Source organism: Saccostrea echinata, unplaced genomic scaffold (assembly GCF_033153115.1).
Source record: "Saccostrea echinata isolate AGI-Se365-2 ecotype Australia unplaced genomic scaffold, CSIRO_AGI_Sech_v1 ptg000038l, whole genome shotgun sequence".
NCBI classification, from domain to species: Eukaryota; Metazoa; Mollusca; class Bivalvia; order Ostreida; family Ostreidae; genus Saccostrea; species Saccostrea echinata.
In genome coordinates this window covers 512,343-530,640 of record NW_026889787.1, presented here as the reverse complement: position 1 = coordinate 530,640, position 18,298 = coordinate 512,343, and the positions used below count along the sequence as shown (strand labels likewise).

The 18,298-nt window shown below is 34.4% G+C and overlaps 2 protein-coding genes and 1 pseudogene across 2 annotated transcripts in view; 1 reads left to right on the top strand and 2 right to left on the bottom strand.

Moving 5' to 3' along the window:
- LOC133200314 (uncharacterized) overlaps positions 1–18,298 on the bottom strand; it is a 454,022-nt gene that overhangs the window by 7,399 nt on the left and 428,325 nt on the right. The gene's annotated exons all lie outside the window — the stretch shown is intronic.
- Positions 2,025–3,671, top strand: LOC133200302 (uncharacterized; annotated as a pseudogene).
- Positions 5,419–18,055, bottom strand: LOC133200301 (uncharacterized). Its single transcript, XM_061336124.1, has 4 exons — positions 17,608–18,055; positions 15,855–16,094; positions 5,605–6,090; positions 5,419–5,480 (listed from the first exon to the last, which is right to left on the bottom strand). Exons 1-4 carry the CDS (start codon positions 18,053–18,055, stop codon positions 5,419–5,421), a joined length of 1,236 nt encoding a protein of 411 aa, XP_061192108.1.

Sequence of the window (18,298 nt, the reverse complement as noted above, 5' to 3'; positions counted from 1 at the left end):
ATCATTTCTCGTTAGCAAAGCTTTCCCTACCGATCCTCTGCAAAATTCTAATTTCACATAAACAACGGACAAACGCACGGATAAATAATATGTATGCTATTTCATTATTCGATATCTTATTTCCAAGGATAGAAAATATAATGAATTAAAATTATAATTGTTCTTATGATAAAAAGGACTGGGGCCAACCTAATTTAAAACATATTTATTTGATTGACTTAAATATTAAATTGGTTTTCACCTCCGTAAGTCCAAGAGTGAAATAAGGATCCTGTTGGGTAATGGCGATCTGTGTCATACATTCGACTTTCTTCATCAAGCTTCTTGGACATGTCGATAACCACGATATAGAATGCTCTCCTTGACAGGTAAACCTGGTGACATGCGTAGTAGGCCACTTGTCCTGCAAAGTCTGTCATACTTATCACATTGTTGTCAAAATATTGATTTGTACTGTAGTCTGCTTTCTCCCTGCTAAAATCTAATTGAAAACGAAGACAATGTAAAGATTATAGAACCTAAAGAAAAACACTATTTTACAAAGCAAATTTAAAACAAATTGTCTCCTAAAACATTAAAATTATTCATGAACATATCAATGCCTCAGTCACACTAAAAAGGGGTAAAATGTAATCCGTTGACTCTTTTTTTTTTATGCTATTTATCTCTTCACTAAGCGAATTAATTCTGAACGTGCTGAAAAAGATTCCAAAGACCTTCATCGGATTTTTCCTGGTATTGAAAATGTTCAACAAATGAGAAACCTAAGCGAAATTATAAGAAGGTATTTAACTTTTTTTTTTACTGCAGTTTGATGTCAGTTAGCGCTATCTGGTAATGTTTGACTCGACCATAAGCTTTAACATGAATAAACTCAGTTCATAGACACATTATGAGAGAAAGAAAATATTCACCTATTAACTTGTTGTCCTCAATAGCAAACAAATCTTCATGGACCTCAAGACCTATAGTTGTCTCAGTTGGTTTATTTTCATCTGGTCTTCTTTTTTCTTGAAGCTTTCTAAGAAGAGTTGTTTTGCCTGCGCCTGCACAGCCAACTATCATGCCTCTGGCGGAAACATTTTCTCCCTTCCTACCTTGAAGTTCTTCACAAACCTTTCTCTAGCATCGATATCCCATCTTAATATTTCTTCAGGTACTTTTACTGAAAAGAATGGATTTCAATTTCATTTATGGCGTAACTGTGTAGATTTTGTTTATAGTAAAATGATCAAACAGTTTGATAACGAGATAATAAGCATAAAATCCAAAGACGTTTATGCATTACAATATCAAGTTAATACGGTTTTATCTTCATCATAAAAGCCCCAAATCAGACAGTTATTTCTTATACGAGTATTTATCCATTTACCTTACCTTTGAGGCAATAAAGATTAAAATTAGTTATGTCTATTCACTAGTTAGAAATCGAAGTCTGACATCCCCCCTCCCCCCCCCCCCCCGCCCTATAGTTTGGCTAAGCCAAGCAAAGCAAGAGGGCAGTTTTGTCAGGAAATGGCTTTTATGAGGAAAAGGCTTTACGAAGATCTATAGCTATCTCCTTATTCGTAGTTTTATCTCGGACAAAAACAGCTGTAAATATAAATAGTTTTCGTTCAATGATAATAACGATGTTAACCTACATACAGTTGCTGGACGACAGTTTTCATTCCTACCAAATATTTTCATAAAACTCAAGCGACTTCCTTCTAATTTCATTTATTAGTTATATTTAGAGTACGAATTTCCTACTGTATCGGAGATACAGGGCGGGACTTAAGGCGAGAGCGATAGCTCGAGCCGCCCCCCCCCCCCCCCCCCCCCCACTGTATCTCCGATACAGTAGGAAACGAGTATTCTAAATGACTTGTGACACGACCCCTAAATGGAGTTTGTGTTTTAAAATGCTCCCTCGATTGAACAAACCAATCAGGTAACAGTATTTCACTGTTCAACCAATCAGATTACTTCATTATGGAATATATAAAGGAAAGTTTAGAGAGCGCGAAAATTTTAGCAGCGCGATGGAACATGTGGACGCGTCTGGCGAGTTTGATCTGGGCAGCAATTTTGACTTGCTAGACTTGCCGTCTTTTGATGAATTCCTTATCAACGAAATCGATGACATTACATTATCGCAAGTATGTGAGACGATAGAATTCGAAAATGCTGCATTTGAGGGATTGCTGGACCTCTCCCTATCCCCTGGCAATGGCAACAGCTCGATGATGGAAATCGAAAGTAAGGACATTGCTTCAAGCGAAAGTCGGTTTGCTCAACCGGTCAGTGATGATGACATCAAGAACTTGATAAAAGACCAAGAAAATGTTAATACGAAAAATAACACCAAATGGGCCATAAATCTGTTTGATAAATGGCGGGCCAGTAGAGGAGGGGATATTTCCGAGCTAAATCACATGACTTCAGAACAGATGAGTTTCTGGTTAGGACGGTTCGTAATGGAGGCCCGGAAGATAGATGGTACAGAATATCCACCCAGATCAATCTACCTGATTTTGTGCGGACTCTTACGATTTTTAAAGGACAACGGAGTATACGACAAGAATTTCCTCGATGAGTCTAACGGAGAATTTGCTGAATTCCGGAAATTGGTTGACGCAAGGACTGGGGTGTGACGTAAAGCAGGCGGACCCTATTCTACCCCAAGATGAGGAAACGCTGTGGCTAAAGAGCGTGTTTGGAAGAGAAACCGCGGAGCAGTTGCAACATACCGTATTTTTTTATGCATGCAAACTCTTTGGATTAAGAGGATTCGATGAACATCACAGTTTACAGTGCGAGCAATTCAAAATCGGAGAGGACAGTGCTGGACGATACATCCAGTTCACTGGGAGGGCCACAAAAACCTATAAAGGCGGCTTAGGACATTTGAATGTGCAGTCAAAAAATTTAAAGCATCATTCTTCGCCTGGTAAGTACATGTATTTATTTTCTGTGTGTGTATTTGTATTTGAGACGTAATAATGTTTGGTCAAGATTAATGCAAATTAACTGATAATTATATTTAGAGTTGTAGTTGATTTACCCCCCCCCCCCTTTTTTTCCCATCCACACATACAAAAAATACACATATCTACTATAATGCAGTTAATTCGGTTTTATTTATTGAAGGTGATCGTTGTATGGTTGACTACTTTGAGCTGTACTTAGAGTCTCTGGGGAATACCGGTGCATTTTACAGACGGCCATTACCTCCCACCGACGAAGTACAAATACGATTCGGACAACAGTTGGTTGGAGTAAATAAGCTGAAATCATTTATGAAAACAATCGCTGAAAAGGGTGAACTGAAAGGAAATTTTAGTAACCATAGTGGTAAACGTACCTGCGCCACGCAGTTGCATTTAAGTGGAGTTTCAGAGCAAGAAATCATGCGACGCACAGGGCATAGATCCGAGAAAAGTGTAAGAAAGTATAAGCGTAGTAGTGAACAGATTGATGTTGCAGTGTCAAAAATTTTGGATCCACCCCAGAACAAGTCCGTTTGTGTAAAATCGGAAAATGATGTTGAGCCCCCAAGAAAGAATGTGAAATGTGAAAGTGCTTCAGAGGAAAATTGTTCTAGTGAATTCCGTGTTCTGCAAGACCTTACCAATTCAAACAAGGCAGTTTTTGCTAATTGTAGCTTTAATTTTAGAATTGGCAATTAAGCCGATTTTTTACAGTGTATTTTTTTTAAATTGACTAAAAAAATGTTCGAAAAATTGATGTTACTTCAGATTCTGTTGAATTTTTTGCCAAATAGCTGCATTAAACATTTAAAAATTTACATAGGTCTCTTTCTTTAAAATTTCCGCGAGATGTTGGCAGTGATCCAAACATTGTTCGTGCTGCATCAGAGATATTTTGCAGATACAGAACACTTTTGTCCTCATTTGCATAAACACGCCCCTCAAAGGTGTACTGTATCACAGTTACAGCACAGTCAATTTCTATACAGAAACACCAAAGTCGTGTCACAACCACAATTAGTGTATCCTTATCGCAAATCTCACTTGAAAGTAAACACTTCGATCGAAATAGCGTTGCATCAAGTGATGACACTATTGGATTTGACAACTGGACAATTTGAATCACGGGTTACATTTTATAAAACGTGCGTTTTAATTGGTTGATTATGACCCACCCACACTCGTGTGGTATCCTTTGCCTACATATAATTGGAAAGCGTCCAACGGCCTATCCAATAATCATATCTGATGGTCGGTAACTTATTTTCACTTTTTGAACTAAAAAAAAAAAAGAAACAACCCATAAAGTCATATTTTAGCATGTGATATTTCTTTCACATGCGGCAAATGTATATTGTTCAAAGAAAAAAAAACTGTTTTATCCTACATGCATCTCTGCTGATTTCCTCTGCAATAAATTGACGACATTTTCAATTTTCGATGTTCGTTAAATTGAATAAGTCCGTTCGACGTACTTTTCGGCGCATTAAAAATCTTTTTCTCTATGTTTTAGTGAACTAAATCCAAGCTAATTGAAAACTCGGGTATTATTGTAAAGCATACACAGCTGATACCGGAGAACTTGTTATTAAAAAAAATACTAGTATATATTCATAGCTGGTAAAACAAACATGAAACATCGGGATCATTCAAAAGTTTACTGTTTTATTACCACAACTGACAAAAATACCATGTTTCAAATGTGTGTGCGCTACTGCATACCCATTTTAACGGCCATCATGGTAATAAACAAGCAACCAAATTATTCAAAATCCTTGTGTTTTTTCAGTGCATGCAACTTTAACTGTAAAGGCAAATATTATTTATATATTCATCATAAAATAATAAATATCATATATTCTTGCATGCTAAAAAATAAATAATTAAAACAATATATTCATCGAATCTAAGTACGTTTAATTTTATTGATGTGCTCTAACTGAAGAAGAAAACGGGGAAAAGCCATACATTTTCAGTTGGGGGGTGGGGGCACTATCAACTACGAAAATTCCTTGACAAGCAAAAAAAAAAAAAGGTCATCAGACGTTATTATTGAGGGGGCACAAACATATAGTAGCCATATTTTCTATAGTATGCTATATATCGGCAAAATTATTGGGGGGGGGGGGGCACGACCCTGCCCCCCCCCCCCGGTTCCTACGGCCATGCAGATTTTATAAGGTATTGCATCGTCCAACTTATTCACCAAAATAAAATACTCAAGCTCGTTCGCCCATTTTCTATCAGCGCTATCATACGATTTGATTGATTCTTATGTTTATATTATGTAAGATACGGATTCAGTTTTCCGTCATCGCTAAAAATAAACTGTACTGTATCGTTGATATTTTGCAGATACAGTACAGTTTCTGCTCATTTGCATAAGAAACGCCCACTAAAAATGTTCTGTATTGCAGTTACTGTACGGCTGATTTCAAAGGAAAACTCACCGGGTCATGTCACAGTCATTAATATGAGAATGGGGGACATTTTTATCTTTAGTTTCTACTAAAATTATGAAACAACGATGAGTATCAAAACACAGAATCAACATAAACTTTTTGACAAATAAAGAGCTTGAGCTGTCATTCAAACTATAGGAGAAATGAGACCAAAAAAAAAAATTACTTACAATATTCAGTTATCCTTTCATGAATACCGCTATCAGACACGGTACAGTGTGTGATGATGTCCAGCTGTAATTTGTCTATGAAGAGGTCGCACATCTTCTCCGGTTTGTCCGGTAGATACAGACATCTCTCTACCTCACTCCTCTTATATTCAAAGGATCTGCAGTACTCTGATATCACGTCACGCGACGCCGTGGTCAGGAAAAACTCCAGATCACTGTCCCCCATCAAACACTCCGTGACAAAAGCGTACATGACGTCATGTCGGATGTCATCTGATTTAAATGTCATCACGCCGTTATTTGTTTCTGTGATCCCATCAGGTAGATTCACGAGGCTGTCATCAGCGATGTCAGTGAAATACCTTTCTCTAATTTTGTCTCTTGTGCTGTTGTGTGATTGTTCATTGAGATTCAGCTGATATTTCTCAGTTAACAGTAAGGAGTACAGCTGACATCTGACATCTGGTGGATACGTGTGGTATTTACCTGAAACAAAGAAAACAAAAGATAAACAACATTGAAATAACACACGTTTAATTTTTCCCCAATATTTAGGCTGAGTTCATCATGCATCGGATAAAATACCTTCCTTCGGACAATTTCGAGAAATAAAGTTGCATTAAACCTGAATGTCTCCGTGTTTTGACTTGATTCTGTGTGAAAGCAAATATTAAAAATACAATGATGTCGATTTTTATCATCATGTGGTAATAGAAATACCACTATATTGGCTTGAAGGGAAGTTCATATTTTACATCATCAGAGGGGAGTCAATAGAATTTTATGATTCTGCAATATCTAGAGTTGTCTTTCTTTTTAAACCTTCATACAAGGAACCCGCCTTGGGTACGATTGATAATTTTAAAGAAAAATTCCAGAAATTACATTTCAAAGTTTGTATTAATTTTCTTAGGGTTACTTTTTTATGTACATTTTACCAGGCATCGGTCACAAATTATTCATGCATCTATCACAGTAAAAAAGTCACCGTTTCAGAAAAAAAGGCCAAAGTTAACACACCTCTAATCTCTGCTCAATACACCCGGAACTCATTGCATGTAGCTTGTTTTTATGTATCATAGCAAGTGTAGCAAGCAAGGCTAAACGCCGCTCGCAAAGTTTGCTCAATAGACCTATGTGTAAGAACAGAGGAAATTCAAATCACAAGCTTTATATTCGTCAAGCGAATTTTTCTGTGAAACCTTTCAGAAATTCCCTCGCTACCACGATTCTAATTCAATTGGTAATTTGGCAAATAAACAGTCTTGCAGTTATCCTCTGTATAACGATTTAGTTCACTTCCTGCAGAGAGCGTAATCGACACAAATGCATCTACTCTACAATGTCCTTTGTTAAAAATTGTAAACGGCCTCTTTAGACTCAGTTACAGAACTTACATAAGGATTCGGGCGACGCTTCGCATAAAGTCTAGACTGTTTGAAGTTTGGAGACAGATAAAAGTGTAAAGTGTAGGCTGTGTAAAGCTTTTTAGATCGCCTGAGCAGAAGTTGAAAGGTATGATTTAATCAGCTTGAATCTACACAACATTGGGATGCTTTATTATCAATATGACTAACAAGGCTTTACTTTTCTGTAGGAGATTTTAAAAGGTTTTCTCCCTGTATATTATCATTATGGAAACTCTGATTTCCTATTTTAATTTGAGGATTTGTGGAATTGTATAAATTTACAGGTACTTGCATATTGATATAACATGGCATTCCTACTTGCTTCTACATACTTCCTTGTAAAATTCTGATCCCCAAATGTAGAGCCACCTACATCTTGGCCCCTGATGTAAACGGACTGAATTTACATAAACTAGTCGAAGGGATGTTTGTGCAGGAAGACTAATTGTTGCCCTGTTGTGCTTTAAAGTTTTTAAAAATTTTCTCTTTTACCATACTGTATAAAACCTTGTGTTCCACCCATGTTCCCACGACATTTCAAAGTACATGTATTACAAAGTAAAAACTTAATCTCCTATTGTAGCCATAAGCCGAGTTGGGGGGGGGGGGGGGTTGACACATTTAGACTTCCACATTATCTTTGAATTCTTCAGTATTAAAATGAATCATCATGTATCAGTTGTTCTTCAGCAGAGGGTTTTTTAAGAGTTTTTGTATAAATTTTTATTCATATCCTCCTATCTCCTATTTTATCCCATCTTATCTCATTGGACATGATTAAAAGAATGTCTATATATAGTCAGTAAAACATCCAAATATGAAACAGATGTGTCAGACTCCGTGGTGTCCTTTATTTCAAGTTCACTGGGATACATGTATATCGAATGGATATATGAATGAAAATAAGTATTGTTAATTGTCAAAACATCGTTATTATATCTGAATGTCGAATTGAGGACCACAGCAAGTGGGTTTCTCCTCTCATGTAGAAGTTTTTGAATAAATTCTGCTTCATTGGAAATAAAAACAGGTCAGCTAATAAAGGAGCAATATTAGTTCCCTTTGGAATTCCAACAGCTTGTTTGAAACAGGTATCTACACTAGATGAGGATGCTCCAAGATTATTGTGATTAACCTCGGCTTTGTAATTCTTGAGGTTTTAAAAGATTTTCTTTTTCTATATTTTCGTATTTAAAACTTTGTTGACCTAATTTGGCCCTATCTTATCCGTGTGATTCAAGTTATAAACATACTTGAATTTACACTACCTTAGGATACTCATAGAGTTATTTTACTAATCATGGCTTTGATGCTCTCGAGAAGATTTCCAAAGATTTGCTCCTACATATCACTGTCTAAAAGTTTTATCTCCCATTAAGTCCAAATCATATCCTCACGTTGATTTGAAGAATCTTGATTTTACACTACCTTAGAATGATTCCAAATTAATGAGACTAATCACGGCCTTGCTGTTCTTGATGAGAAGATTTCAATGATAAACGCCCATATATATATTCCAATGTTATACTTTGACTTTCTAATGTGGCTCCACCCTTTTCCCCGGAATCATGCTTTGAAAATACTATAAAAATCTACACTACCTGAGGTTGCTTATATATTAATATGTCTAATCATGGTTTCGCTGTTCTTGTGATTTTTAAAGATGAAGTTTTCTAACTCCATTTCATCTTCCTTATGCTTTATAGATGTGACCCTTCAGTTGAAGAATTTTAAGTTTCCTTTAAACGGGGATGCTGTTAACGAAGGTTGGTTATATTTGGCCTATTGGTCGAAGGTAAAGACGACAACGACAGACAAGAGACACTTTTCATCGAAATAGAGCCTTCAGCTGGACATTTTTGGAAATTGTTGGTTTACTTGAATGAATTGTATTTTCGTTATTGTTAATACTGCAATCTTCGTAAGTTTAGATTTGGATGAGAACTGATATCAATATAAAAGTAAGCTACAATGGTATTGACTCGAAAGATCTAATAAAATCGTTAATTTCAAACGAATAGAATGCATTTTGTGTAAGAATAAAGTACGTTATTGGCTATATTCGGCCGAGGGATTTTTCCGATTTTTCAACTACGTTTTTTTTTCTTTGTGCAGGTCCTTTATGTTTCGTTTAAATTGAGATCACAGCTAATGTCAACTTGTATGAAAATGACATAATATGGAATAGTGACGTCATAAAACCACGCCAAACACCAGCTGATCAGCGAAATTCGTTCATTTTTCATTGAAAATCAGTGAATTTTGATTATATTAAATATGTTCTCATGCATTAACCACTTTTATATCTTGTGTATTACCATTGTTAGCTAGAACTTTTGTCCATTATGAAATTCTTCTCGGTTATTGAGTGGGAACAGTATTCATTTTTTTTTATAAATAGTAAGTCCGGAAATGAAAATGCAACGTTAGCGTAGTACTCATGTACACGATTTCACAGAGTATTTACGTAGGACACAAATAAAAAGATGTTGAATTTCTTTTAAATGTAAAATCCAACTCTTTTCATAATTTAAAATATAATTTTTTTGTCCTTTTTAAGTGGTGACATTTGTAGCATATTGTATATTGATTTGTCTATCGTTTATAATAAAACCCATTATAATTAAGAATGACCCATTCAGTGTCGGGGATTTTATTGGTTATATGGTTCAGAATGTGCTACGTACAGCGTTATCAGTCCTCAATATTGAGCATTTGATCGTGACCTGATAAATGAAAAAATACATCTTTCAAATAATCTTTCATGTTATCATGCATTTAAAAGTAAAAAGGCCTTTACATTACAAGTAACTATTACCAGTGTAATTTGTGATGATAGTAGTCCGAATGATTGTTGAAAAAAAAAAGCCATTTACTGTGTCTCGAATCACCCAGCGTTCCCAAATTTACCTTAACGCCGTACTTTGAACAACGCACACTTGAGAAAACTCAAGAGTCATTATCAACTATTACAACAACAACAACAAAAAAGATAAATAGTATTATGCGGGCTTAATCAATAAATTCAAGATCCTCTCTTTGTCGAAAAACTACCCGTTTTAGAAGCTTATATGACAAATCCTCGTCGATGTCAGAGGTTTGTTTGATGTGTAAAACATGACATATTATAATTTCGTAAGCTTAAAAAACCTTAACTGTAAATCGTTTTTTTTAAACTAATGCCTTCTTCACAGGGAGGATCTAATTCGAATTAAACGTAAGTTATGGCCAATAAAAATCTGAACCTCATTCACACGGAGAATTTAGTGCGAATTGGTTTAATTCGATTTAATTTACTGCGCATTAAATTACTTCGCATAAGCTCCATGTGAATGCGCTGAGCAAATTAAATTTTGACACATGCGTAAGGGCAGAATTAAGTCACAGGCCACATGTAGGTACTTGTGCTATTTTTGAGTAGAAAACAAAAAATATATATGTTAATCACTAAATGTGTACAGACACTATGATATTCAAATGTATATCTGCTCTGCACAATGTGTCGTGATTTGCAAATGATGTCATGATTCATTACTGAATAGATTTACTGTTGAAATAAAATTTCAACATTTTAATTCGCATTACACATTAGCTTTCGTGTGAACGCAATTTATGCCCTGTTCACACGGAGAGTTTAATTTGCAGTAAATTAATTCGAAGTAAACTAATGCAAATTAAACTAATGCGAATTAGATTGCGTTCACAGGAGAGCCAATGCGAAGTAAACTTATGCAAATTAATGCCCTGTTCACGTGAAGAGTTTTATTCGCAGTAAATTAATGCAAAGTAAAATGATGCGAATTAAACTAATGCGAATTAAATTGCGTTCACATGACAGCTAATGCAAAGTAAACTAATGCGAATTATAATTTTATTTCTACAACAAGTCTATTCAGTGAGGCTATTATAATGTTATTTACAAATCACGACACCTAGCGCAGAGCAGATATACATTTGACATAATGTCATAGTGTCTGTACACATTTTAGTGATTAACATAATTTTCCTTTGTGTTCCACTCAAAAATAGCACAAGTACCTATATTCGTCCATCGACATTGGCCTATGACTTAATTCTGCTCCCGAATTATCTTCGCTTAGCGTTCACACAGAGTTAATACGAAGTAATTTAATGCGCAGTAAACTAATTCGAATTAAACTAATTTGCATTAAATTCTCCGTGTGAACGCGGATCAAATTTAATTCGCAGAAACTTATGTTTAATTCGAATAAAACTCTCCGTTTGAACACGGTATAAAATTAATATTTCTATGCCCTATTTACCCGGAGAGTTTAATTTGCAGTTAATTAATGCGAAGTAAAATGATGCGAATTAAACTAATGCGAATTAAGTTGCGTTCACACGACAGCTAATGCGAAGTAAACTAATGACAATTAAATTAAATTAATTTAATTAAATTAATAAATTAATTTATATCTACTATAAGGCTATTCAGTAAGACTATTATGACGTCATTTGCAAATCACGTCATATTGTGCAGAGCAGATATAGATTTGACATAATTTTATAGTGTCTGTGCCGTTTTTAGTGATTTATAAACATAGTTTTCCTTTGTTTTCCATTCAAAAATAGCACAAATACCTATATTTGACAAACGCATGTGACTCATATCTGCCCTTACGCATGCGTCAAAATTTAATTCGAATTAGGTTCGCTTAGCGTTCACACGGAGCTTATGCTAAATAATTTATTGCACAATAAATTATTTCGAATTACACTAATTTGCATTAAATTCTTCGTGTGAACGCGGTTCAAATTTAATTCACAGTAACTTACGTTTAATTCGAATTTAACTCTCCCTGTGTACAGGGCATTAATTTGCATTAGATTAATTCGCATTATTTTACTACGCATTAATTTACTGCGAATTAAACTCTCCGTGTGAACAGGGCATTAGATCCGCCTCTTATCTCGGAGCCCCCCCCCCCCCCCCCCCGTTGAATTTTCAGCGCAAATAAGTTTCTATGTAAAGTAACGAAAAATCAACCTTGTAATCCCCCCCCCCAATTAGGAAATACGGACCCCTTGTAACATGGTAATAGGAGTCATGTGTCTGAAGAAAATTGAATTAGGAAAGTACCTTGTCAAAACCGTCCCCTCTCCTCCCCCACAAAATAGGTTTTCCATCTTTTTGCAAGGTTTATTTTTTTCTCAATCTTTTGGATCAGAATGAAAAGCTCGGATGTCCCTAATTTTATCGTAAATTAGAAGAAGTTGATATATCTTCTGTAAAGTCCATAAAATGTCTTGAGGTAATATTCGAGGAATAAATGAGTGGTTTACATACAATAAAGAGACTCGACGATAGACGTCTGGAAAGATTTATATTATCAGAAAAGGAAAAAAGTCTCCCAAAGCGAACTATTTCATGTTAAATAAGATAAATGATTAATAAGTTAATAAAATACGAGCTTGAAGTGTTGGGGGGGGGGGGCTGAAATTGAGTGACACACCTTGTGAAAAGAGAAAGGAGGACATGCCCTCTATACGAAACAAGTGCCATTTGAAAATACCTTAATTACTAAATCAAATTCTTTGCTTCATCAAATTAATTAAAGACATAATGTGAAACATCTTATTTTTTTAATGTATTTGATAGGTATGATTTAATATCAAAAAATGCGCACAGAGTTTGAATACATACATGTATCCAATAATAAAGATTAAATATTCCCTATATTTCTAAGGTTTTTTCTTCTACTTCTTGGTTGTCCTCTCAAAAAGAGTACCACGTCTCAGTTTTAAAATGATTTCTACCCGATTCTTTCGACCGAGCTCTATTTTTTTAGTTTCACTTCTTCACATACTTAGAAAAACCGCCTCTGTCGTTTTAATATACTGAGGACCAAAAAAAAAAAAAAAAAAAAAATTCCATTTGGTACCAGTCATCTCACCATCGCAAGTTACGGATTTTTTGTCTATTTTATTTCCAAAGTGAAAATCAGTAGACATTAACCCGTGGCTTGTTACGATGAAGACATGTAATACTCATGCGTTGCTAAAGCAGTGGATTCAAATGAAGAACATTTGAGCATAGTCCAGTGCGCCGCCTGTGCCGTCGCAGCAATGCAGCCGCCATGTGAACATCAGATTTCAAGTTGGGGGGAAGCGGGGGTGGGGGGGGGGTGGGGGGGTGTTAGAATCGATCGTAATGCAATATATTTGTAAAAGGTAGGGCTTGATTAGAGTAACGGCTTTTGAATGAAAAATTCCATATGACTTCAACAGCAGAAAACTAGTCTCAAAAAGGGGTGGGGGAAGGGCAGTACCACGGGCCTGCTAACGATATAGAATAGGTGTCCATTCCTATTGCGTGATTCACAACCTGAAAGTTTTATTTCATGCTAATAATTGACATGTGTGTAAGATTGACTTTCGAGTTGTGCATAGAGTTAATTTATCCAACAGTAAAAAAAATTTAAAATATGAATAAAAACGATTTTTAAAAAAGTTAAATCATAAAATAAAAAAAAAAATGACGTAGCATGGGTAAACTTGGTCAATGTCACTAAAGAACTGCAAAGGGTTGTATTGTTATGCCGCCTACCTCACAGTCAATTTTCAAAAGTAAATTTATTTGCACGATTTTTCATATCTATATAGATAATTATATGGATTTTCGCAAAACATAACTTATTTGGGAAAACAAAGAGAAATAATTCTATAATTTTGGAAATAACTTGTGCTTTCACTATAGAAATCAATGGAAATAAATTTAAGAAAAAACTCCCCCCCCCCCCCCGTGAAACAAACATTCCTTTTAAAAGGTATTAAAAATTGTTATTTAACAAATTCATCATATACCAAAGCTTTTGGTTTTGTTTTTTTTTTTTTGGGGGGGGGGGGGGGGGTATGTTTAAAGACACAAAAAAAAAAAAAAAAAAAAAAAAAAAAAAACAAATTTCAAAGGGGCTCACAACTGAAACGTTGTATTTTATCAATCATTTATATTTAATTTTACATGAATTAAACATAAAAAAGATTTAAAAGACATTTATCCATAATAAGAGAATGTATTAAAGAATATTTAAAAATCTGGTGCCTAATTTCAATGGAAAACATCTTCTATACCCCATATAAAAAGAGTTGAAATTAATAGTAATTAACTATTCGGCACTGTTACTAAAACTTTTAATCATTATTGAACACTTCTTTGCATTCAAAGATTTTATAGCCAAAATGACATTAGTATTGAATGGGTTTTAAATGAAGGCAGGAATCGAGTGTTAGCGTGTATAGTTCTTAAATACTGGTTAGAGTTCAGTATCAAGTTCCATTGCATCTTTTAAATATTTATCGAAATAATTATACATTGGAAACAGCGGACCATTTCGACAATGCTGCAGGTGTTGTGTATATGAATCGGAGTCCAACGGAGGAATGGATATTGACTGTTTCTGTAATTTCTGTTATTTGTATTATCGGTGTTAAAATTGCCTCCATGATATATGCATAAATTGATTTTAAGTATTATAGCCACCATCATCTATTATTCTCCGCTTTTCCTGACCTCGAGCTCGAATTTTGTGTTTTATATATAATCAGTAAGAAATGAGAATAAACATGTATACATATATGTAACAAAGGATATAAGTTTAATATTAATTACAATACAGTCTATTTTCTGACATAAAGGAAGTACATCACATTGACAAATTGATATATATATATATATATATATATATATATATATATATATATATATATATATATATATATATATATATATATATATATAAGGGAAAATTATGTACAGAATGTACGTAGGTATATAGTAACGGTGTATTTAATGAAATATTGAGATGGAAAGAGAGAGAGAGAGAGGAAAATAGTAACTCGAGCTCCTAGAAAGAGGTCAACTACCGGTAATGATTCTTTGTTTTGTGTCACATGCAGGCAGTCTGACAATTTCATATACATTACACATGTAAAAGCCTGTCATCCCCACAACATCTCAGCCGTGGCCCAAATGACAAAATGTAAACTTAACAGCAAATGAAATTCTCAAAATATCTTTGGATGGATTGATCTCTAGTTTACAGACAATCGAACATGTACATCATTTCTATACTTATATATAGGACCTTTGTATAACGCAAGAGAGATATGTACGCCATTGACATCGTCTAGCAAAACGAACGTCGGAACTGACGTTACCATTACATGAACATCACTTTTCAGCAGTATTTGCGATGTGTTACATGTAATCAAATACGAGTAAGTCACATATATCTTTAGAAATATAAAGTTCTCTACTTTTTCATCAGGTAAACATCAATATATTTCAAGGTTCGACGAAAATCAACCAATAACGTACCTTGTTTCTTTCATTTACATATTACTTAAGCATTATGTACACTCTTTTATAGGCCAGTTGATTTCTGTGAGTAAATACTACGAAATCAACAATCTGTCTGAAGTTACTTTATACCTCTAATACAAAAAAATAGTACATTCTACATAATTTTAAGAAATCATGTGTAACCGGGTTGGGTGTTTTCCAACACCCCCACCCCACCCCCTTTTTTGTGTAAGAACCATGACCAGAATACATTAAGCTTGTCAATTCCAAAAAGACAAGGAACCAGACATCGGACATATTTCATTTATAATCACTGGTGATCAGCGTAACCAGCGACCCGAATAATCACCACAGTGTACGTCCTTTATTAATTATCAAACTAAAGTTTAAAATGATTGTCATGTAATACTGAAACAATTGAAGGGAGTGTCTATGTAATGTGTACGTGTAAACTTGTAAGGAGTTAAGCGTAATATTTACGTATATTAGATAAAACATCATTATATTTTTCTTCTTACTTGGTTTTCTGTAAGCTTTGTTGTAGATGATGTAAATGTCCCAGTGTGGATGGAGGCCTATACAGGATCTCACGATGTCAGGTCTCGCGTTCCTCCTGTATCTCCAGAGCCATGTCACGTGATGTACACTGCCTTGTGATCTTCCTCTGTAATGTACAGCCTCCCCTCCTCTTCTTAGATCCATAAGAAATTCTTCTCTTTTATCTTCACTGTATTTTAGTTTTTGGTTTGAGACATTCACTACAGAAGAAGATGCATAATGTATTTTAAAACATGACTGTGACGTAAACCTTTTGTTTGTGTTGTCCATTCTATAGATTAATGTTGAGCTAACTCCTCAAACAATCCATTAAGTTACCTGTAAGTGTCCATTCTTTTAGGAAAACTGTCCATTCTTTTAAGAATGGACAGTTTTTTTCAAAAAGAATGGACAGTTAAAACAAACAGAATGGAGAGTTACAGGTAAACTTTGGAATGTGTTCAAGAGGGAAACAAAAACAAATACATTAAATACTTTTTAATTTACATGTAAATAACAAAAAGAACGCGCATATCAAAGATAATCCACAACACAATGTCTGAACAACATCCACTCGATTTTACTCTTTGAAATCCATGAATAATGCACATTATTTCAATACTCAAAACTTAATTTTCTCAAAACTTGAATTCAAATGACACAATTTCACATTTGATTAAAATTTCGTAAAAATCATTCCCTCGAGAATTCATTTTCAGATAGAAGTACGTCTAATATTAAATCCTCCACCCAATAAACGATCCTCCACCCAATAAATAAAAATTAAACATTTCCAGATTTGATTTGAAAAACATTTCACGTCGAAGATTGGTTCATAGTTAATCCAACACTCGGAACACAATTTGCATCTCACCATTACACTGCTGCAGTTAATATATTCTCAAGAATAGAATTCAAATAAAACATTTCAAAGTTTGATTCGAATATGACCATCTGTATCTGTCGTCGAAGTTCATTTCTGGGTCAAAATTTGGGTAATATTTCTTTTTTTCTTACTTTTCTGTTTCCAGATCCAAATATCACTAATTTTGTTCATATTTTAGTATTATATAAGATTTTGATTCTGTCATATACTCTCTCCATCAGAGGAAAACATGTTTGCCTTTAGAACACAAACTATAAAATGATTTTGAAGCATCGCATACTTGTATAAATACTAGTATCCCACAAATCCACCTGTAACTGTCCATTCTTAAGACAAAGACCTTTTGTTATTCGCATCTGGAAACACAATGGCTATCCAACAAATTGCTCTGCATCCCTAGCTTACCTGTGACTGTCCATTCCGTAAACAATGAACTTGTCATTGTATGTGTGCTGTCAGTTTGTACATTTTTTATTTAATTTTCTGAACAAAGGAAATCATGCCTACGGCCCTCGATTAGTTCTTTCTCTCACAGAATGGACAGTTTGAGGCCTTTCTTCTTTACATAAACTTATAAACATTATACTTAATTATAAATGTAAGTAGTTATTATCACGAACAAGATCGAATATAAACCTATATACAAATTTAGAAAAAAAAAAATAGTTTACAAATCTTAATTAAAGTGTACGACCAATGAACCAATTATCTATAATAGCTAAAAAAAAAAAAAAAAACATTCATTCTGTGTAATTAATAAGTATATCACTCTTTTTAATTTAATAAATTCATTCATTTGAAACATTTTCCGAATTTGAAAATAATCAGATGTCTTTATACTGACTTACATATCTGGTGTATCTCATCATATATACTCGTGTCCTCCATGGTGACATGAGTCAATATGTTCATCTGTAGACGGCGTATCAGTAAGGAATCATAGTAACTTCTGTTACTGATGACACACTTCTCTCCAAGTTTTCTGCTGTATCCTCTTGATCTCAGGTACACACTGGCTGTGCCATAGCTACTATAATAGAATTGCATAGTCCAATCTTTTGACACTATCCTATACATTGTCTCATCCTTTGTGTCCTTCGTTATCTTTTCCTGATCTTCCCAAAGGAAATCACGGGACTTCAGTCTGTCTAGAGTCTGCTGTGCTTCCTCACTTGTAACATTAGTATATTTACCGTACACTTCCTTTCGTATCTCATTAAGCAAGTCCAGCCACTCTGTGTCAGTGAAGTCAGGAGGACCGGAGTCAGAACACAGAAAACAATATAAGACGGACATCTCTTCATCAGTCAGTGTAAAGAACTCATCTATAGAATTTAAAAACTTATTTTCAATGATTGTGCCCCTGAGTGTGGAGAACTTTTCTGAAAATTTATGAATCATTAATCATCCGTAGTATTTCATTGATAAATTCATATAAATACCAGTTTAAAAAAATTGTTTTAGTGTCCTTTTTTCTAATTTACATTGTGCTAAAACAGTATTGTTTAAACAATATGAATCCTTTGAAATAATGTTTTT

Bases quoted from the DNA above. Each gene is read 5' to 3' on its own strand.
- LOC133200301 (XM_061336124.1), bottom strand. From the start codon at position 18,055: ATGTCCGTCTTATATTGTTTTCTGTGTTCTGACTCCGGTCCTCCTGAC. The intron at 16,095-17,607 runs GTAAGTCAGTAT...CTTCTTCTGTAG, and splicing joins TGATGAGATACACCAGATAT to TGAATGTCTCAAACCAAAAA. The intron at 6,091-15,854 runs GTAAGAAGAAAA...TCTTTGTTTCAG, and splicing joins CAAAGCTTACAGAAAACCAA to GTAAATACCACACGTATCCA.